This window comes from Nilaparvata lugens, chromosome 1 (assembly GCF_014356525.2).
Source record: "Nilaparvata lugens isolate BPH chromosome 1, ASM1435652v1, whole genome shotgun sequence".
NCBI lineage: Eukaryota > Metazoa > Arthropoda > Insecta > Hemiptera > Delphacidae > Nilaparvata > Nilaparvata lugens.
In genome coordinates this window covers 6,081,570-6,106,516 of record NC_052504.1, presented here as the reverse complement: position 1 = coordinate 6,106,516, position 24,947 = coordinate 6,081,570, and the positions used below count along the sequence as shown (strand labels likewise).

Below are 24,947 nucleotides of genomic sequence, written 5' to 3'. Positions count from 1 at the left end.
GCATGAAAGTATACACGGGTATTCTGGAGAAACGTTTGCGCAAAGTTGTAGAGCAAGAGATGGAGGAGGAACAGGCAGCGTTTAGGCCGGGTAGACAGGCCCAGGAGCATGTGTCATCGCTGAGGAATATATGCTCAAAATTTTTAGAGAGGGGAAAGCCTGTCTATTTAGCTTTCTTAGACCTGAAGGCTGCTTTTGACTCAGTTCCACGACAGGTGATATGGGAAGCCTAAAAAGAAAGAGAGTACCTGAAAAGCTGATCAAGGCCATCATTAGTGTCAATGGAGGAATGAGAGCGAAAGTGCGAATATGTGGAGGAATGTCCCATGAATTTGGTATGGAGATGGGGGTAAAACAGGGTGACAGTCTGAGTCCCCTACTCTTCATATTAGTGATGGATGAGATCCATAAGGTGTGCAAGAGAAGGACCCAGAATATGATGGTAGGGTATTGGAACATGCGACCGATTGGGGCAAGAGCTCTCCTATATGCGGACGATATAGTGCTGATTGCTGATACTCAGCAGAAACTCCAACAATCAGTGACAGAATGGGCTGAGGAGCTGAAACGAAGAGGAATGATTATGAATGTGAGTAAAAGTAAGGTGATGGTGGTTTCAAGAGGAGGGAGAGAGAATATTCAAATTATGGTGAGTGAAGAACTGCTCGAACAGGTAGGGAAGTACGAATACCTTGGTACAATGTTTTCTGAGGACGGAAAAATAGATCTGGAAGTGATGAATAGGGTGAGAAAGGGATCTACGGCCTACTATGCAATCAAGGATTGCATTTTTGGGAAAAGAGAGATAGAAAAAAGAATTAAAAATCACGTCTATCGATCAGTAATTGAACCCATCATGTTGTACGGGAGTGAAAGCTGGCCCATTAAATCATGCCATGAGAATAAAATCAGGACGGTGGAAATGAAGTGTCACAGGAAATCAGTAGGAAAGACCAGGAGAGATAGGATTCGAAACACCAGGATAAGAGAGGAAGTTGGCATGAGAGATGTGAGCGAGAGGATAGAAATGAGGCAGCTTGGATGGTTTGGGCATATACAGCGGATGGGGGATGATAGAAAGGCCAAACAGTATGTAAATGTCAGAGTACAGGGCAAAAGAACAGTGGGCCGTCCAAGGTATTCGTACGAGGACAGAATAGAGGAAATAGGGAGGAGAAGGGGAAAGAGTGTTCCAGAGATGAGGAGACTGGCGGCGGATCGACGGGAGTGGAGAAGATGGGTCGAGGCTACCCCAACGCTTTGACGGCATGCGGGGAAGAGACAGAGAAGAAGAAGAAGTAAAACAAAAATTTTCTGAAAATATCAATTTTCAAGATAGTTATTCAAGTTAGTAAAAATAATCAAAAATAACTTTTAGTTGAGTTATTTTTGTTAAATTGAATAACTTTTCCAAAAATTGATATTTTCAGAAAATTTTTGTTCTACTAGACCAACAATAGGATTTATATCATACCGAATTTGAAATGTTCTGTCCCAAAAATTCAAAAATCAGTCGCTCTTATCTCAAGAAGTAATGATCGGAAAAAAATGTTTTCCTGAGAAAACTTTTCATTTTGATAGCTTGATGATATACAAATCGAAAAACTTTGAAAACAAACGACGATAGTCGTCCGTATGTGGGTTTGTGGGCTTGTTCGATGATAACTTTCGAATGCTTACATCGATCAACTTCAAATTTCAACACATATTTTATGAACCATTATACAGGTCGAGTTCATTGGAAAATAGGGTTGAATAAACTCCTTTATCCTTTTTAAGTCGAGAAAGTATATGTGCTCTATTCTCTATAAAAATATCACTGTTTATCATGTACATAATAGTTAGTATAGGTAGTAGAAAAGAAAAATTAATGTTAAAATCATATTCATGGAATATAGTGAATACATTCTAACCGAATTTTTCAATAGATCAGCTGACCGGATATCAGCGGCATTTTGAGCGAGTTCTCAAGCCAAGGGATACAAATGCATTATTACAACAGTTTCAATCATAACAACTTGATTATTTCTATAATTAGTTGATAGAAACAAAATATACATATTGGTTAAAGATCTAATTCGATAAAACCCATACAAATGCATTATTACAATTATTTCAATAGCAACAACTTGATTATTTCTATAATAAGTTGATAGAAACAAAATATACATATTGGTTAAAGATCTATTCAATGAAAACCATACAAATGCATTATTACAACAGTTTCAATAACAACTTGATTATTTCATTGATTGTAAAATCCGATCGATCTCTTCTCTTCGGAAGAAGAAAAATTCTTTGAAATATTCTTGTTGGAATTGGAAATCATTGGTTCTCGTACTAAATTTTCGAGCTAAGAAAGACCCTGTGTCTAAGTAATCTAGGATGAGTTCTAACTGATCTAGGAATTCTAACTGATTCTTTAGAGAAAGATCTTTGTTTAGAAAAAGATTCCTAAGCTAGAATTCATTAGTTGTCAAATCACATTTTCTTTACAAGAATAAAGATCTTGTGGAATTTCAACTGACAAAATAATAGCCTACTTCTCTCAAGAGTTTATTTCTAGACCGAGAAATTTGCTTTCACATTGTTTATCTCAGTATCTAACGACTTGTTTTCATCATAAAAGTGAGAAGATTTATGGTAGAAGAATACGAATCTTTCAAAAGTAGTTTGTTTTGTTTGAAATATGCTTTGTTTATTCATACACGGAAATTAGCGTACACATTCATCAAGTTTCATACTCAGCTAGATTCTAAATTGAGTGAACAGGACATAAAAACTGAGATAAGATGGAAGAAAGAGAGGAAAATTAGGTCTTTGAAGCGAGAGAAAAAGAGAAGATATGAAAGAAAGCATGGATGAAAATGAAGGAACATACATTAAAAATAAAGTGGGTCAAATGCCTTGTTGCCACACTTTCGGAAAAACAAACGGCTTGAAACAATAGTATGCTAATAGACTGTACTTCATAGAATAGTAAACATGCACATAAAACGCTGATTGAGATAGACTGAGTTTGCTTCATTGAATAGTGTTTACTTCTAAAATTGTAGAGTGTCCCAGTAAGCTCTTTCATTAGATGATGATGTAATTGTGCTGGTGTGCTTTAAAAAATGTTTTTGAGAATATTAATATTTTTTATTGGCTTTCTATAATTTAAAATGTTCTTCCTTTTTTTGAAAATTCAATTCGTACCTGTTGATCAAAGTAGCTGAAATAGTTGAGAAGTAAGAGGGTTCAAGAGAGCTTATATAAGATTATTATCAGTTAAATATATTGGAAAATATACGTTTCAGGAGATGTGAATACATATTGTATATGACCTCACGAGAAAAATCAAATCAATTCAATGGTATAGTGAGGTCCACGTTATAATGTCAGTGGATACAGATAGAAGAACAGCGTTGTCTGTTCTCTGCCTTAATTAATTATATTTATACATTGTCAAAAACAGATTTGGCATCGTTGCGGAGCTAGTAAAAGATAGTACTACCTGCTTTGTCGATTGATAGACAAGGATAGCAACATCAAAGTTTATCAAATACTGTCATTATAACGTGGACCTCACTATAGAATCAATTTACACATTTAATAACTATACAATATCAATAGAAATCAAAAAGTAATATGAAATTAAAATAAGGAAATAACCCACTCTATAGTATAATGACAAGCTATGTACAACTGAACAAGAATAGATTGTAAATTACATCATGGAATTTGTTGAATGGAATCATTTCAATACTTGGAATATTCTTTGTAATGTTCACTATCTCTTACGAAGGCAATGGCCTAATGATCTAGTTTTTTTTTTAATTTCTGACAAATACATATTCAATTTCAATAAAAATTGCGAGATGCTTAACTCCACTTAGAATTCCACCAGTCCTTTGTATTTCGATTAACTTTGGATGTAAGAAATATATTATCGATCACAACAAAACTGCCCTTCTTGCAGCTCAGAGAATGAGACACTCGAACATTTTCTATTCCATTGCCCAGTGTATGAGGAAATAAGAAAGAAGTATAAATGCAATTTTTTGTTTAATATAGTTAATGATGAGGATTTTAGATCTACTGTTGAACTTTACAATGATTAAAATATTTAGTTTGTACTCCTACATTACTGAGTCACTGGAGAAAAGAAGGTATCTAGTATGTTAGGGTATCTAATAGTGAGACCACGTTATAATGACAGTATTTGATCAACTTTGGTTTTGCTATCCTTGTCTATCATTCGACAAAGCCGGTGGTACTATCCTTTTCTAGGTCCGCAGCGATGCCAATTATGTTTTTGATAGTGTAGAAATATAATTAATTAATGCAGAGAATCGGCATCGCTATTCTTCTATCTTTATCCACTGCCATTGTAACGTGGACCTCACTATAGTGTGCTATGATTGATGTTATGTGATATACCACTGATTGTTGGGGTTTATATCAAACAGTTAACATTTTTGCTTGCTCGGTTAAAATTTGTGATGGAATATTGTATAAGATTTATTAATAATTGTTAAAGTTTATTTGTAATTTTTATTGTTTTCTATGTGGATATAGTCTTGTTCTTGTATAATAATCTTGTTATTGTAGCTTTGTTATAGTAGGATTTATTATGTTGGTCAGTAATCTTTACCATTATTCTGTTATATTGGGCCATATGAATAAAGTTGAGCATTTGCTTATACTTCTAAAATATGGAGCATTTGCTTCATTTTCTATGAATAAACGTGAGCAAAACGTTTTGCTCATGCTCATCAAAAAAATAGTTTGAGCATTTACTCAAAAGTAAAAGCTTTTGCTCAAAATTGTATGAATAAACTAGAGCAATTGCTCAACTTTTGAAGCAAATGCTTCAAAAAAGGTGAGTCTAGTCTAAAGCTTATCACCTTCTGCTTATAGTAAAATGGCTCAACTAATTCGTATGAGGAAGAGGAAACTATACCAGATACGATCACAACCAATAGTTGAGAACTATAAAACTCTTTTTAGATTCAACCATGATATATATCACCATTATCCCTACAAAAGAATAAATACAAAAGATAGCTACCTGTTATAAAGATAGCCAACACAAAATAGGAAATAGGCATTTAAGAAGATGAGAGTGTAGACGATTATAAGGAGGCTATTGATATCATAAGAATATGCTAAAGATAATTATAGAGAAGACATTTTTTCACGCTATTATTTCAAAATTCTAAACTCAACTAACCTAAAACTCTATTCATAATCATAAATAGAAAACAGAGCAGACGACGCAAACACAAGCGGTGCACCCTACTTGCATATTTAGCGCTTCCGTAAGCTATAGAAAACAAATTAAGGCTACAAAAGCGAATCAGCCGATGAAAAATCTTTAAAATACGTGAGCATTTGCTCCAGAGTTCAGGAGCATAAGGAAAGAGTATAAGGTAAAGCTTATTCATATGAAAATGAGCAAATGCTTTTGCTTCTACCTTTTGCTCATGAGCAAAACCTTATGCTCCATGCTCTTGCTCATGAGCATTTGCTCTGGTTTTATTCATATGGGCCAATATTTTTGCTTGTTAAAAATAGTGCAACTCTGTTTGTATAGGGCACAAGCCTGATAACAAATCAAACTTTTTTCAATTGAATTTCTGACAAATACAATATTAATGTTCACAATACTTCATAAATCTCATCTCCAACTCTTATCTTTGGAATAAGAAGATTTTCTCCTTATTTTTACATATTCATCATTTTTATATAGAGATGAGAAAAGGGGAACTTGGGGTTATTTCCCTCCCGATTTCATGTAAAAGAAACATTAAAATATGAGAATTATTTCACAGTTCAAAGCCCGCTTGCACGAAAGCCTTGAAAATGTTAACCATAATTAAATGCCATGACAAGAATCAAAAGCCCGCTTGCACGAAAGCCTTGTAAATGTTAACCATAATTAAATGCCATGACAAGAATCAATCAGAGACGATTTTTTGGAAAGAAGGCTTCTCTGATAGATTCTCGTGGCATATAACCACGGTTAGAATTTCACAGGCTTCTGTGCAAAAGAGCCTTCAAGTTTAGAATGTGATGGGATAATTCAATTCAATTCAATTTATTTCACCAAAACACAAAAACAATACAAAGATGTGACAATCAGAAAAAAACAATAATTATTATTCTAAATATCTATAAGATGAAAAATAAAAACGATATCGCACTCTCTACATAATTTGTGGAAAAATTATGAGTAAAAGAGTGAATACTCACTTTTAGAACTTGTTTGGGCGCAACTGGACCCTCATAGGGACAGCCACACACACAGGACACGTACCCCCTGACACGAATGCCGCGTGCCAGCGCGATCTCTGTCACCTCCCTAAACCTCTTTATGCTCTCTTCTATCGACGCGTTGATGTTGCGATGGCTGAATGTCTCCGACGCCGATCCAAACACCGCTATTTCTTTTACTCCGGCCGAAATCTGAAATGTATTTTTCTTTAATAAGATTCTTCTCACATTACATTTATATGACTTGTATATATATATATATATATATATATATATATATATATATATATATATATATATATATATATATATATATCACGTCATAACAGAAGACACTTTAAAGTTTGTAATATAAATTAAAACAGGAGACACGATATAAATAGATTGAAAACACTTAAAACTTACATTAGAAATGGGGAAATTTTCGGAGACTGTGTCTCCTTTCTCAACCGAGAAGACTGCAGTTTTGAATCCAACCGTTGTGTGACTACTGAGTACGCACGGAGCCTCAATTGTAGCAGCAGAAACCAGCAGAAATTGAGGCTCCGTGCGTACTCTGTGGTCACACAACCGTTGGATTCAAAACTGCAGTCTTCTCGGTTGAGAAAGGAGACACAGTCTCCGAAAATTTCCCCATTTCTAATGTAAGTTTTTAAGTGTTTTCAATCTATTTATATCGTGTCTCCTGTTTTAATTTATTTATATATATAGCACTTAACAGAAAACACTTTAAAGTATTATAATATAAATATAAACAAGATACACACGACACGTATAGATTAAAAACACTTAGTGAGAAATGTGAGAAATCTGCACCACTTCACTTCCTGGTTGATTGACAAAGGGGACCCAGCCCCGAAAATTCTCGTTTAAATGTAAGTTTTTAAGTGTTTTTAATCTATCTGTGTTGTGTGTATCCTGTTTATGTTTATATATATATATATATATATATATATATATATATATATATATTATATATATATATATATATATATATATATGTAAAAGAATTAACCGGGTACATCCGTTTGTTTTGACTTACTTGAGTCTGACGTTTCGTCGCCATCGCAGACGACATCTTCTGAGGGTGGCGTCGAAATCCACACTGAGTCCTAAGTATTCTTTCTGGGTCGAAGAGCATACCTCCTACCCCCTCCCTCTACTTGCTTGTGCTGGCGCTGTTGGGTGAGTGAAATTCCAGGAATGTTGTCTTGTTTTGGTGACAATGGTGCTGTAGCGGGTTTCATTGTACCAGGTACTGGGCGTTTGGTATTCAAAATTAACTTCCATAAGGGAGACACGTTGAGGCTGTCGTCTCTTTTATTTAGAGAGCCTTGCTTTTCGATTTCCAACGCCTCTCTCACAATCCTGACTTGAAAATCTCGAATGCTGGCTATTTGTTTGGAATTCACGAAATTTATTGTATGACCAGTATTTTTCACATGGTTATATAGGGCTGAGGTTGATTGTTGATTTTTTATGCTTAATTTATGTTCATCTATTCTAGCAGAGATTCTCCTATTTGTTTGGCCTACATATTGCTTGTCACAGTTCAGGCAGGGGATACTGTAGACTCCTTGGTTTTCTAGCTCCAGTCTGTTGATGGGTTTTTTTAAGATTTGCGAAATGAGTAGATGGGGTTTGAATAATGGTTTGATTTTGTGGGTTTTTAATACTCTTCCAATTCTGTCTGTGGTGCCCTTGATGTATGGGAGGAGTACTGTTTTTTCAAAATATTCTTCTTTTTCTTGTTGATTCCCTTTTTTAAGTGGAGACAGATTATTTACTATTGATTTTGAATGATTGTAGTTGGGTAGCCATTGGATTTGAGAATGTTAGTCACTGTCTTTATTTCTTCTTCTCTCAATTTTCGCACGGCAGAGAAGAAACACAATGGCGATGCTCATTATGTAACAGGGGCGAGATAGAGGATATGCTTCACTTTATGGGGGCTTGCCTGATGTTAGGGGGTGTTCGTAGAGTATACTTAGGTAAATATGTACTCACTGAGGCAGAAGTAGTGAGTGGCTAAATGGGAAAGATTGGGGAAAATTGATGAGTTTCTTGAAATGGCTCTTAAACTTAGAAAAGATTTAATAGAAGAATTTAATTATTAAAACCGACTCCTGGCAGACAGCCTTACAGGTTATGCCATAATAATGTCTTGTTTTTTCTTATTATGTTAAAGGTATTTTATTTAGTTTTGCTATTTCTTTATATGAATTTCATTTTTGTAATATGTTTGAATCATCAATAAAGTCATTTTTACTACTACTACTACTTACTACTACTATAAGATGAAAAATAAAAACGATATCGCACTCTCTACATAATTTGTGGAAAAATTATGAGTAAAAGAGTGAATACTCACTTTTAGAACTTGTTTGGGCGCAACTGGACCCTCGTAGGGACAGCCACACACACAGGACACGTACCCCCTGACGCGTATGCCGCGTGCTAGCGCGATCTCTGTCACCTCCCTAAACCTCTTTATGCTCTCTTCTATCGACGCGTTGATGTTGCGATGGCTGAATGTCTCCGACGCAGATCCAAACACCGCTATTTCTTTTACTCCGGCCGAAATCTGAAATGTATTTTTCTTCAATAAGATTCTTCTCACATTACATATATGACAAGTATATTATATATATATATATATATATATATATATTATATATATATATAATATATATATATATATAATATATATATATATATATATATATATATATATATACAGCACATAACAGAAGACACTTTAAAGTGTGTAATATAAATTAAACTTTCTCAACCGAGAAGACTGCAGTTTTAAATCCAACGGTTGTGTGGCCACAGAGTACGCACGGAGCCTAAATTGTAGCAGCAGAAATTGAGGCTCCGTGCGTACTCTGTGGTCACACAACCGTTGGATTCAAATCTGCAGTCTTCTCGGTTGAGAAAGGAGACACAGTCTCCGAAAATTTCTCCATTTCTAATGTAAGTTTTCAAGTGTTTTCAATCTATTTATATCGTGTCTCCTGTTTTAATTTATATATATATATATATATATATATATATATAAACAGAAAACACTTAAGAATTTTCGGGGGCTGGGCACCCTTTGTCAATCAACCAGGAAGTGAGAAATCTGCACCACTTCACTTCCTGGTTGATTGACAAAGGGGACCCAGCCGCGAAAATTCTCGTTTAAATGTAAGTTTTTAAGTGTTTTTAATCTATCTGTGTTGTGTGTATCCTGTTTATGTTTATTATATATATATATATATATATATATATATATATATATATATACAAAAAGAGAAATCAACAAATCTTACACCTTTATATCTCTATGTATAGGAATTCTTCTCACAATACATAATATATGACATGTAAATAAAAATTGAAATGTAAGTACACTTTTCAAATTATTCAATCACGACTTGTGTTTGACTTGATAATGGCATTATATAGCCGAAACATGTCGTTAATAAATAATTTAAAAGTGTACTTAGATTTCAATTTGTATTTATATTCAAAAGTAGCCCTAAAGAAAAAAAGACTATATCACTTGTATACAAATAGAGAAATCAAAATATATATCATATAAGTAGTAAGAATTTAATTAGATCTTCATAATAGTTGAGATTTTGTGGTGATTTTAAAATTACTATACGTAATTTATAATTAAATCATTATAAGCAGTGAAAATTTATTTATATCTCCATAGTTATTACGATTTTGTGACTATACATATAATTTCATTATAATAAAATATATATATATATTTATTTATTTATTAGAACAGTCACAAACACGATATTTGGAAAGAGAAACAGGCAATTGCCCAAAACTTCTTCAATTCCTTGATTTTGGCACATAAATAGTCCAAAGTGAGGTTAAGTTTAAAATTTATATAATTTAATTTATAATATAGAATTGATATTAATTGATATAGAATTTGAAATTAATAAAATAATAGAATAAGAATACAAATAATAAATAATAATCTATTATTTTATTAATTTCAAAGGGTACTATAATTCTATTTTATAAAAACAAGAAAGTAGCCTTGAATTCATACATTTTAAAATAATTTCTGAGCAATTTTCTCACTTTCACCACTTACTCAACTTTTCAAACAAGAAAGACGAAAATTTTATGTTTCTGCTCAAAACGTTTTGACATTGACGAACATAATCATTGATTGAAAAATAACTAGGTTTAATAGACATTATGTAAACACCAATAAAACGAGACATTCCGCCCGTTATTCTGATATAAAATTCTTACTTATCACAACATCCCATATTCTGAGATGAATGATATTAAAAAGGAAAACATACTTTCGCTATGTTTTGAATTTCATCAAAAAATCAAATTTCCTTTTCGCCCTTCAACCCTGAAACCTTTTTTTGTACTACTGTAATATCATGGATGATACTCTACACACAATTCTGAGGTTAAATTAGAGATTTGAGAAAGTCGTCATTCTACACAAATTGGCAACGTTGTTATTTCTTCGGAATGGGAGGGCCAAGTCTCAACTTATCCTGTACAGACTATAGGAACAGAAAGAGTTCAATTCACAGTCATATAGTTCTTGTAGAATTCCAAAATAATTAGTACATTTATAATACATAATAATTTATTAATTACGAAAATTTTCACAGTCATATAGTTCTTGTAAAATTCCAAAATAGTTAGTACTTTTATAATACAACACAAATTGAGTTAATTTAAAAATCTACTTTGTGAAAATAGTTAAGTACTGAAATTCTGTGAAGTGATCAACTACAACACTTTAACCTATTTCGGACTATGTGTAACCTTATCTAAATTTGGTAGAGGAATAGAACAAGGTTACATTATTTTTCCCCTCCCTATCATTTTTATGATGTACTTATTGTATGAATCAATGAAGAATCATTTATATACATGTAGTACATACATATTTAAGTGCTACACAACAATAGTAGGATAATATAATATATAATTATTATTTAACAAAAATCCTAAATAATAAATTTTTGGATAGTAGTTCTCATCGAATTTCCATCTATCTGTTAACCCTGTTGTCAATGTCTGCAGTAGCAGAGGTCTTCGGGGTGATTTGCAGCATTTATTTAGGATTTTCGTTAAATAATAATTATATATTAATTAGCATTTGAATAAATGCATTCTCTATTTAATTCCATCTATAATATAATAATTTTATAGAGGAAGAACTTTTGTCTCTGAATTATTTATTCTCTTTGAATTTAAACAATTCGTTATATGAGTAATGCTATAAGTTACGACTTTTGTATTGTTTTCAATACAAGAAATTAAAATGAGAATTGCAGGTTTCACTTTGCAAATTCTTTGTGTATTAATAAATTTGAATAAATAAATGGATGAATATTATACTCACAGCAGCCTCAAGACCGATTACATTAGGAACTAGTACAGGGTAACGGATACCAGATTTCTTTTCTATTGAATTGAATACTTCTTTGTGGTCTGACATCTGAGGAACCCATTTTGGCGACACAAAACTGCAACAAATAAACAATTAAATCACTTCAAGAACAGGTAGAAAAACAGGTCCATAACAAAAAATAAACAATATAACAAGAAGCAAAATAGTTATTTGTATATCTAGAGTGAAAAGTACGACTTTTTCTCCCTGTGGGAAAAAGTTTGAAGCCGAGGCGAAGCCGAGGGCAACAATTTTCCTGTGGGAGAAAAAGTATTTTTCGCTCGTGATGTACACAACATTTTTCCTCATCTACATTTTTTTATAAAAACTGCAAATAAAATCATTTTAATAACTTACGTATTGGTTACAATGTTTCCTAACAACATAACCTAAATCTAAAACCTAAAAACCGGTCGTCTGATTGGCACTGTCGATTGCGCTATCTATCGGCAAAAGTTGTAACAATTATATCAGCTGAGCGGCTACCAAAAATGGCTGACTCCATATCACGCGTTTCAGATTTGAATTGCAGATCAAAAATATTTGTTGGCTGGTATTTTGAATAGAATAAAATATTTTTAAAATTGTATAAATTTTTATCGTCTACTAATATTAAGAATATAATAATTATCATACAAACATATATTTCATGAGTTAATCAAATTTCTGGTTGAGGTATTGAATTCAGTTGACTCAATGACAGACACCTCTATTATGCTTTCTCATCTGAGCTTAGACCTTCTAACCTATTACAATGTAAGTTTCAAAATAGAGATGCTTCCCATGTTATTTAAATGGAGTCACTTTTACTCCCTAGGGAGTTTTTCTGTTTTTTACTACCGAGAGCGAAAAAGTGACACTTTAGTATTAGGTTTCAGGGAGTAAAGTAAGTACTTTAGACAGTAGGTGGAGGAAAAAACAATTAAATCACTTTAAGAACAGGTCCACTTTATAATGGCAGTGGATAAAGATAGGAGAATAGCGATGCCGATTCTCTCCATTAATTAATTATATTTCTACACCATCAAAAAAATAATTGGCATCGTTGTGGACCTAGAAAAGGGTAGTACCACCGGCTTTGTCGAATAGGATAGGATGTGACAAGGATAGCAAAACCAAAGTTGAAAAAATACTGTCATTATAACGTGGACCTCACTATAGAAAAAACAGGTTCATAACAAAAAAAAAACAATATAACAAGAAACAAAAAACAATTAATACACTTACACAGAAGGAAAAAAGATTCATAGCGAACAATAACAGACTTGAAACAACAGCATGTAACATTAATTGGACAAACCAATTTTTTCTCATTCTTAGAACCTTTATCACTTAATGATCGTTAAATGATTATTGTAGCGTAGATTGTTATTGTTCAAAATTATTGTAAAAAAATCATGTATGAATTCATCTTTAATTTGGGTTGAAAGTCTTAATTTATCCATCTTAATTCGGATTGGGTTTAAATTTTCATAAACACCTATTAAGGGCCGGTTTCCGAGCTCGGGATTTAGCCAAGTTCTAGACTTTAAACAGTTGGAGTCAAAAAATTGGCTTTCCGAAAGGGGCTTAGTCGTAGTCCACGTTTAAATTAAATTTCGAAAAGCTAGAAAATTGAACACTAAATGAAATGAAGAGAATATAGTGTAAAATTTCAGCTATCTTGAATTATTTAGGAATCGTTTATTTCGCCAAGGAAAAACGTTTTCAGTTATAGAAATGATAAAATAAAAAGATTATCATAAAAACTATGACTACGCCCGGAAAAAGCAAATTTTCTGACTCCAGCTGTTTAAAGTCTAGAACTAAGCTAAATCCCGAGCTTGGAAACCGGTCTAAATAGTGAGAGACAAGTTACGGCTGTAACCACGTTTTCAATTTCTGGAAATAAGAATATTTTAAATTGTCACCACAACCATTTGTTTATCAAAAGAGGAGCGATTTCCTGTTGCTATACTAGTCTAGTTGCTATATCTTTTGAATGATAAAACACAAAGCTTTCACAACTATTTTTGCTTATCGATTCGTTGAATTGATACTATTTAGAATTAGCAACGCGTTACTTAACACCACTTATTTATTCAAATAACAAAGAATTAGTTCAACTTGTATTACAATTAGTTTAGTATTAGAAAAATGTATTTAATTAGTTACAACCTACTGATAACTACTGGAACCACAATAACAACTTCACTATTATAAACAGAATATCACCCTCTATTACAACTTTTGAATATATAGTAATAAATTTATTTAATGTAATAGTGTTTCTCAAAATTACATTGATAATGATTGTATTGTATTGTTTTAAAGATAATAATAAATTTTATTTGAAAAGAGAAATCTCCATCTCAATCACAAGATGTAATCAAATCATTTTCAATTTTCGGCCTTCTTCCTTCTAAACTGACTTTTTGACTTAACTTTTGCACAAAAGTAGACGAAATAATCCGAAAACTAACTCACTTTAACAATACCGGTACTGTATATCAGTCAATAATGATTCGATTTTCCGAAACTATGCAATAATAAAAACTATTTTCATAGTTATGTATACAGTATACTAAGTGAAGTAATAGATTCTAGTATTTCATAGTCTTCTATTCAATTTCCGAATTCTACAATCACTTTGCCGGCACCAGAGAATCGACTTCAACTCTAACGATTCGTTAATTAGGAAACTGAATTTCAGTGAAAAATTGACAAATCCTTAAACCCCTTTCACAGGAGGTCACAGAATGAAATAAACTAAACTAAACTATGAGGAGAGTATGATAAATTACAGTGATTCCACTCATTTCCATATCTCTAGACCTCACTCTTGATTTTCAAATGGAATTGAAAGTTTTTTCTTTACAAAAGTAAAGTTTTTTGTAATATATTGACATTCCAATCTTATAGATTGGAACAAGTTTGAAAGGTTTTATTGGTAGCATAAATCTTGATCAACGAGGATTTTTGAGAATCGAAATGTGAGAGACATTCCTAGAGGATTATACTTTGTTTACCTGGTGGCTTCCACAGTTTTCAAGCCGGTTTTCGAAAGACGCTCGATCATTTCGATCTTGGTGGCTGTGGGAACTGACTGAGGTTCATTCTGAAGCCCGTCTCTTGGACCCACCTCGACTATACGCACTCGTTCCGGGTATTTCGGCCTGTTTATAGTGCTCAAAGTCTGAAATAAACGAGAAAACATTTATTATTAGTACACCTATTAGAAATAGTTATTTGTGCAACTAGTGCGCAAAGTGACAGTTTGCTGCACCGAAAGAAACGTTTACGCCCGAGCCGAAGGCGAGGGCGGAATGGTTTGTTGAGTGCAGCAGAGGAACTTTGCGCACGTATTTCACATTAAATTTTTCCTACAGTTACCATTGAATATGAAAAGTGGGTAATTATGGGTAAAATTGCCTGAAACCCATCAAATGTTTTTCTGTGTAATTTTATTATTGATAAAAACCTTAATCCTAAAATCCTAAAGTCCTCGTTGTCCTTGGTTATAATATATAATGAATAATAATTAGCGCGTTGTGCTTCGTTGCACCTCTGCTCACTATAGCAGCCACAGCAGTCACTGTTACCAACTTCATTTTGATTTTGCTGCACTGTTGCTCCATATAACCTACTAAGTATTTTGCGTTGCCATGTTGCAAATCTGGAGTGCAGAAAAATTTTTCCCGCACTAGAGCGGAAAAGTGATTCTTTGCGTTCTGTAATCAGTGCAGCAATGGCCACTTTTCAACGTAACTGTAGGAAAAAATAATATCGGGGACCGAGCTTCGCTCTGCAGTACAAAAGCATAAAAAATTTATTAAGAAAGAAGAAATTATAATAACATTCATACAGAAATGTTCTATCTAATCACAGTAAATTGATATTAATTCACAGAGAAATGCAAAAATTTCCCTCACAAAGGCCCAGTTGCACAAAAGCCGGTTAAATTTTAATCCTGATTTACTTCACGTGAACCAAATCAGAGAAGACCATTTCAAGAAGATGGATCTACTGGAATTAATCAGGATTGAAAATAACCCGGCTTTTTTGCAACCGGCACTAAGTACCTGATTGAATGATTACAAAAGTTCAACAGCTGAGTCATAATTTTGACACAGTCCCACACACATGAACTCGCTCACTCACTTCTATCATGAACAGACGGCGGAATAATTATTATCAGCTGTTTTTCCAAGGATGAATAATAATTATACTTTCAATGTCCTTCAGCGAGTTTTCCCAGGGATGAGACTTAGTGCAGTCGAATCTTTATATTATAAACCTACTATGTTCTGAATTTCGTGAGAATCGTTAGAGCCGTTTTCGAGATCCGGTGAAATACAAACATATAAACATCCAAAAATCTAAACATATAAACAGAAGTTCCTCGTTTAATAGTATAGGATATTGTAATTCCACAATAATTATTATGTACAAGCGGTATCTTCTAATCTGAAATACATTAAAAAAACCAACCATGTTGGTTTGAGTAGGTAGTGTTAGAAAATACCAATTTAGTTAAAGCAAGTACGGTTTTGCAAAGATTCAAGATTTCTTTATTGCAGAAAACATTTATACAAATGCATAGCATCGTCATAGATTATACATGGTAAATAAAAGTATTTAGGCTACATTCAAAGAAATAAAAATACAAACACAAGCATCAAACAAAATACCTCAAATTAGAAACTCCTCTTTTCTATATCGACATATTTCTATTAACATCTTTTTTATGGCTCTTTTAAAATTACCAACTTCTAGCTCTTTTAAATGTGCAGGAAGCTTATTATAAGCTCTTATACCGAACTCCTTAAAACAGTTCAATGTATTTGCATAATTGCACTGGTTCACTCTAAGCGATTCAGAATTTCTAGTGTAATGGTTGTGAACGTTTCTATTTACAGAAATACTTGCTAAATTAATTTTTACATACATAAGACATTCAAGAATGTAAATAGCTTATAGGCTACATTATTCTAATAAATTAGACTTGTACATAATTTCAACGGGCACAGAATACAAATATAGCAGAATATTATAATAGATTTCTCTGGTACGGAGTAAGCTTAAGCTCTTTCATCGGAGTAAGCTCTTTCATCATATCCAACATCTTTCATGCCATTTTCAAGCTTACGCTATTTCATCATATCAAACATCTTTCATGCCATTTTTAAGAAGGCCCAAAGTTTTTCAAATGATGCAACATGAAAGAAGACAAAGTGAATATTAGTCATTAATTGATGGACATTTAAAATCTTGTGAGAGAGGAAAAAGGCTTAGCCCTCAACATTTTTCATGAAATTTTCATTGTAAATTTGAAAAAAGTCATTCATGAAATCAACAGAACAGGAAACAAAAAACAGGAAGAGTCCCAACGTTCACTTCTTTGCAATGGAATTTGTAGTTAATGAGTAGAGGATTAGTATTATTCTGTTTGACTAGGATGCAAATTTATTCACAGTAATATACATACATTACTCATCCAGTCACCAATTTGGAATATTATACGCAGAGAGTTAATTCATTAATGCAGTCATGCACTTGATGACACATTCCTCAATCACACATGAATAAAGTGCACATTATTGAAAGATTACCTATGTATTTCACATTGGAATACAGCCTGTTTGAAATTCTCTCTACTATTCCAAATTATAAAATTGTCAAAAGAGCGGTTGAGTTTGCATCAATTATTCATGGCATCAATAGAAGACGATTAAATATAAAGCCGACTGATTTAAATTTGATTTCCTGTTCACCTATTAAATTAGTTTTTTCAAATGTGAGAATATTGATACTGATGGACACGCAATACCTTGACTGCAAAACAAAATATTGAAACCAAAGACCTTGAAGATGCATACCTCTTTAAGGTCTTTGATTAAAACTATAGACCTTATAAAAATACAGAAATGGACTGGCTTCTTCAGACATCTATGTAATCACTTGTCTGCTGATTAATCTATATATATATATAAAAGCGAAATGGCACTCACTCACTCACTCACTCACTGACTGACTCACTCACTCACTCACTCGCAGAACTAAAAATCTACCGGACCAAAAACGTTCAAATTTGGTAGGTATGTTCAGTTGGCCCTTTAGAGGCGCACTAAGAAATCTTTTGGCAATGTTTTAACTCTAAAAGTGGTTTTTAAGGGTTTAAAGTTCGTCTTTTAGCATGTATATTCTTCTTATTCTCTTAATTATAATTGAAAAAAGGCCATACCATATGTTAATATAGAACTATAATCTTCTGAGTAGATTTTTGCCCACACCTGTCTCTATCAGAGTTCCCAGTGTCGCTCTGGGCCGGCTAAACTCAGTCGGCGACTGGGGAGGGCCGCGGCAGGGGACGGGAGTCTCGGTGGGGCGTCCGTCAACCACCCTCGCTCGGGTTGGGGGTTGAAACAGGGCTGGAGTGCTTTGGAGGAATGTTTCCCTCTTTTAGGAAAGAGGGGCCGTGCTTTCGCACTGCCAAACAGGGTTGGTCGCGGAAAGAAGGAACAGGAACCTTGCAGTGTTAGTCGTGAGAAAAGGGCTTCGTGTCGGGACTGAGTCCTAGTCCTCGGGCACCGGGTGTCTTCCCGGGGTCCGGGTTGGTTGCGGGGCTCTGGTAAAGGCTTTCCCTGGCCTTCCCAGAGGTCCTCTTGTGATCCCGCACTGGACCGGTGCGCTGCGGCGGCCAGTACTCTAGACTTTCCTAAGTCCTACTGGCCGGGCACTAGCTGTCCTCCCGGGGTCCGGATCGGCCGCGGAGTTGCGGGAAAGGCTTTTCCTGGCCTTCCTAGACGTCCTCTTGCGATCCCGCACTGGACTACTGCGCTGCGGCGGCCAGCACTCTGGACTTTCCCAAGTCCTTCCGCACTGCCTAAGGGAAACCTTGTGTGTTTGGCAGTGTCGAGTCGCAGGATACTCTTCTCACAATATGAACTCTAGTTTCAAATACACAAAACAACAAAAGAAAGAGAAACTAAGAAAAACAACACTGTTCAATGAAATATATAAACTCTTCTCACAATATAAACCCTAGTTTCAAATACACAAAACAACAAAAGAAAGAGAAACTAAAAAAAAAACAACACTGTTTAATGAAAGCAAAATCCAGAGAACAGAAGAAAGGGATGGGGCGACCAAAACATAGCCTACAGATTCTACACATAAACATGTAGAGCAATGCCAGACTACAAATAATCCGTTTTCAACTATTTTTGACGATACTACAGTCTATTTTTTTAAAATATTTATAAAAAACTAGTACTCACGTGTGGAGCGCTTTCGGATTTCTTAAAATCCATTTTTTTATAACTATGATTAAAAAATAAACCGTAGTGTCGTCAAAATAGTTGAAAACTGATTGCAGTTAAACTTGCAGTTCGTCATGGATAGTGAAAGAGATGAGCAAATAATCATTGATATAATGATTTGAAATGGTTGAGAAACTACGAAAAATTGAAACATTTCAGACATTAACAAAATCATATTTATTTATTGATCAATTCAACTCATTTTATTGTATACAATCTAAATATTTAAACTGCATTAAATATTGAAATCATTCAGATCGGTTGAAAAATATCAACATTTAAAAACTTTCATCTAGAGACCAAGAAGACTAATAATTCAAAACCAATAATTCACAGTAAAGGGGACTAGTAAGCTAATATTATTTACTAGTAGTTCTGTTAACAGAAGACCTCACGCAGTATTCTCAATGTTAACAAACTCAGTTCACGTTTGAATTTGTATTCCATATGATAGTCATCCAGTTCCGTGATAATCTTTCCATCTGATGAAAATTAATTTTTTACAATCAAAAGTATTCTAATTTATTCAGCATTATTTAGTTCATTTGATTATTTCAATCACCTATTAAATTAGTTTTTTTTTCAAATGTGAGAATATTGATACTGATGGACACGCAATACCTTGACTGCAAAACAAAATATTGAAACCAAAGACCTTGAAGATGCATACCTCTTTAAGGTCTTTGATTAAAACTATAGACCTTATAAAAATACAGAAATGGACTGGCTTCTTCAGACATCTGTGTAATCACTTGTCTGCTGATTAATCTATATATATAAAAGCGAAATGGCACTCACTCACTCACTGACTGACTGACTGACTGACTCACTCCCAGAACTAAAAATCTACCGGACCAAAAACGTTCAAATTTGGTAGGTATGTTCAGTTGGCCCTTTAGAGGCGCACTAAGAAATCTTTTGGCAATGTTTTAACTCTAAGAGTGGTTTTTAAGGGTTTAAAGTTCGTCTTTTAGCATGTATATTCTTCTTATTCTCTTAATCATAATTGAAAAAAGGCCATACCATATGTTAATATAGAACTATAATCTAGAGAGAGTACCTCTTCGAAACAGTTGTTAACTGGTAACTAGATTAATAATTTTGTCAGGTTGGCATTAAGTTGAGTTGACTTTGTTAGGTTGGCACCAAGTTGAAGATTGAAATGCATTTATCGCGGAAAAATTGATTGGGCACTGCTACTTCAATCAGAGCTATTCCTGGGAATATTATATTACTAGCCGTCAGGCTTGCTTCGCTCGCCATATCCGTTTAGCAAGACGTTTAGTCTGGACCCCCGACTGGATCGTCCTAACATATGATAAAAATGCTCAAATGAAAAATGCAGGCGAGCGAAGCGAGCCTGCTGATCTCATTCTTGGACGATCCAGTCGGAGGTCTAGGGGGCGGAGCCCCCTGGCTAGACGGATATGGCGAGCGAAGCGAGCCTGACGGCTAGTTATGAATAATTCTATAGTCTGATTAATCCTATCTTCAGTGTAGATTATGAATATAGTGATATTGGAGTATAGAGGAATTCATTTTTTTCATATTATCCTTAAAATGCAAAATTTCAAAAAACCTTGTGTATAAATCGACGCGCAGTTGAAAAACGAATATTTCTGTCAAATCTCATAGAATTCTATCAACGCGTTTGGCCGTAATTGCGTTACATAGGCTACAGACAGACAAAAGAAAATCCGAGTTAAAACATAGACCTCACTACGTTCGGTCAATTATTGTATCGATTCAGGCTTGAAAAGAAGGAATAGCGGAATTCAAGTCAGACACTATGAAGACGTTTCTACAAGCCCTACGAGTACAAGATAAAAAACTTGACCGAATGACGTAACTGGAGGCAACTTCTTCAATCATTTCACTTATGTTTTTATTCATCCGCGAATAGTTGTTCACAGGAGGCTTGTCAGTGACGCAAATCCAAAAGAAAAATGCTGATTTGCTTGATTACATTATTCGAAAAAAGAACAACATCTAGAAAGACGTGTAAACAGTTTTATTGTGGGAGCAATGCTTTAAAAAATTGAAAACATACACATAAAACACGTCAAGTATGCACCAATTTGAATAATGTTTATTGATGGAAATTAAGTATCTGATACGAACAGACCAGTCAATGAGCTAGTCTTTGAACAAAGTTATTTTTCGACCTTCAAAGTACAACGGCTTTGTTTTTTTCATACGCACTTCGCAAGCAAAACGAAGACGTAGAGGTTACTTTTTGGAGACATACCAAACTATTCATAATAACAAAAGTAGAGAATACTTCGATGAGGCTAGACCAAGGTCAAAAAATGTTTTTGTTATCGAAGGATAGATCATAAAATTATACAAAATTGGGAAGCAACACAGTCTATAAAATACTGAAAAACAATGCGAAAAAGAAAATAGAGAATGGAAACGAAAATAAACCAAAAAATGGTTACTATTCATTACAACAAAAGTTGAGAATACTTCGACGAGGCTGACCAAGACCAAGGTCAAAAATTGTTATGATTATCGAAGGATAGATCATAAAATTATACAAAATTGGGAAACAACACCATCTATAAAATACTGAAAAACAAGGCGAAAAAGAAAATAGAGAATGGAAAGGAAAATAAACCAAAAAATGGTTACTATTAATTACAACAAAAGTTAAGAATACTTCGACGAGGCTGACCAAGACCAAGGTCAAAAAATGTTTTGATTATCGAAGGATAGATCATAAAATTATACAAAATTGGGAAACAACACCGTCTATAAAATACTGAAAAACAAGGCGAAAAAGAAAATAGAGAATGGAAACGAAAATAAACCAAAAAATGGTTACTATTCATTACAACAAAAGTTGAGAATACTTCGACGAGGCTGACCAAGACCAAGGTAAAAAAATGTGTTGATCATCGATCATAAAATTATACAAAATTGGGAAACAACACCGTCTATAAAATACTGAAAAACAAGGCGAAAAAGAAAATAGAGAATGTAAACGAAAATAAACCAAAAAATGGTTGGAAAAAAAACAGAGAGGAGTTTTTTATGAAAACAGAAGAGAAGTTCTAGTTGTCTACTACATCTACGAAATAAAGGAGTAGAAGCTGAAAAAAGCAGTAGGCCTACTAAGAAATTCCAGAGAAGAAAATGATTCCAAAAATCTGGTGTGGCGCACTCACACAACTTTCCTTGCCGTTATGAGAATTGATCACCTGACGCTAGTGTTCACGCGCGCATCTCAAGTCTAGTATTCAAAGATCCAAGCCAGCTGGTGACAGGACAATAACGCTGGGGACACACGAAGTCTGCTATCTCTTCATAGTGAATGATTTAATAGGATCAACAGTTGCCAACAGTTTGCAATTGAAATAATAACATTTTCTCGAATTTCGAGTCAATTTCAAATTTTAGGTGAAAATATTACTGAACATTAATTGTAAAGATTTTCATGCTTAATCTTTTCCACTTGGAATTTTTTGTTTAAATTGTATCTGAAGCCTGATAATTGGGAATCTAAAATTAAACTTTGCATGGATGGGGTGGAGCTCCAGGAATTTTTACAGATATGCGACTTGTGGCAGTTGATAGAGCTTATCAATGACTATTCTAGGTATAAATTTGATCAAAATCGTTGGAGCCGTTTTCGAGAAAATCGCGTAAGACCCTGTTTTTGACAACATTTTCGCCATTTTATCCGCCATCTTGGATTGCATTAGATCTAAAATGTTCGTGTCGGATCCTTATATTGTAAGGACCTTAAGTTCCAAATTTCAAGTCATTCCGTTAATTGGGAGATGAGATATCCTGTACACAGACGCACATACACTCATACACACACACACACACACACACACACACACACACACACACACACACACACACACACACACACACACACATACAGACCAATACCCAAAAACCACTTTTTTTGACTCAGGGGACCTTGAAACGTATAGAAATTTGGAAATTGGGGTACCTTAATTTTTTTCGGAAAGCAATACTTTCCTTACCTATGGTAATAGGGCAAGGAAAGTAAAATATAAGAGAAGAATAAAAAGAAGCAGTTCTGAAGGAAAGAGTGTAATAGAGAGGAGTACCAAATCAAAATGTTAGGGAAACTGATGTGAGGAATCAAAACTACGAAAATAACAAAGAATAAGAGAGGAAAAAGTAGAATACACGGGAGAAGATTCAGATAATTCATTGGGAGGACGAAGATAGAAGGAGGAGGAGAGGAGGAGGAGGAGGAGGAGGAGGAGAGAGGAACTGGGGAAGAATGTGGTAAAAGAAATTAATAAGAGAAAAAAGAATAGATTATTATAAGATACAAGAAATGAACCTTATGCAGCTGTGAAAGAAAATTTGCAAACACAAAAAATGTCCATAATTCCTGAACGGTTGCGTATTTAGCGATTCCGATGGCAGATTCGTGTTCCTCGTATCGAAGCTCATAAGCAGGCAGTTTCAGCAAATTTGAGATAAAACCATCGATTAAATTTACACATTATAGTGCTTGACCTCAGAAATGACGAGACCCAAGCTACTGTACTGTGTGTTAGGCCTATGCAAATGTACAGCACTACTATCAAAATTCGGAAAGGGAACAGTATTGGGCTAGGCCTGTTGATCCTTTTCTAATCATGTAGTTGATGTGTGTATTTTTAAATTAATGTTGCCAAATTCATATAAATTCATATAAATAATTCACAAAACATGAAAAACAAAATATATTGTATATATGTTAAATGTAAACACCAACTGAACACGGAAAATGAGGATTTTCCAACAAAACAGATAAAGAAATAGAAGACAAAACGAAACAAAAAATGTCAGGTATAGCAGACCAAAAAGGACAGATAGTAAGAGCAACAGACAAGATGATAAAAGAATGTGAAGGAGAGTCCCAAGCTCCCAAGTACATGAGATAAGAAGACCATTAAAGAAATAGAAGAGATGATATAATTTAGTATAAGCACAGAAAAAAGAAGAATACTGTGTTTTCTTTCCTCAGTGGTATAAGTTTGAGGATATTCTCAAGTACATGAGATAAGGAGAAGTCCATAGACCATTAAAGAAACATGAAAACGATAAAGAATGAAACATGAAAAACGTTCAACGACAAACCTGAGTAGTGAGTATAGAGGTATATATATATTTCCCGAAGGAACCTTCTTAAAAATAATTTGAAACAATGATTGGATTTGAATCAATGAGATTTGAATCCTCAATTTCTCAGAAATATCGCAGAGAATTATAAAGACAGATAATTAGTGAGGTCCACGTTATAATGAGAGTATACCATTAACATTGATGTTGCTATCATTAAACAAATCGTTTACTACCTCCACAATGTTGCCAAATTGTTTTACAACAATGTAGAAATATAATTAACAAAATATTCTATATCGATTATGATAATTTATTATCAAATTATTGAAAAATAAAATTCTTGACGAATAAAATATAATTATTGATCACTATTAAAAAGAACGAATATTTTATCAGGTAGCCTATACCGGTATTTTTAAACAATTAGAAATATAATCAATCAACAAAAGATTTGATCTCAATATTATGATAATTTATCATTAAATCATTGAAAAATATACATTCTTGACGAATGAGATATAATTGATTTTAAAAAAGAATGAACAGTTAATATTACCAGATATTATCAGATATACGGTATTAGCTATATTCTAATGCTGTAATTCTATATTATATGCTATAAAGCAGTGGCAAGGCAGAGAATCGGCAACGCTGTTTTCCTATATTTCTCCTTTGCTATTATAATGTGGATCTCTAACTGTTCATTAATTTAATCTATATATATAAAAGCGAAATGGCACTCATTCACTCACTGACTGACTGACTGACTCACTCACTCACTCGCAGAACTAAAAATCTACCAGACCAAAAACTTTCAAATTTGGTAGGTATGTTCAGTTGGCCCTTTA

At 33.7% G+C, this 24,947-nt stretch overlaps 1 protein-coding gene across 1 annotated transcript in view; it reads right to left on the bottom strand.

Moving 5' to 3' along the window:
- LOC111044616 (hydroxymethylglutaryl-CoA lyase, mitochondrial) overlaps positions 1-24,947 on the bottom strand; it is a 58,229-nt gene that overhangs the window by 7,182 nt on the left and 26,100 nt on the right. Inside the window, 3 exon segments of the mRNA XM_022329805.2 lie at positions 8,630-8,842; positions 11,651-11,774; positions 14,707-14,873. Coding sequence (XP_022185497.2) covers positions 8,630-8,842; positions 11,651-11,774; positions 14,707-14,873 — 504 coding nt within the window.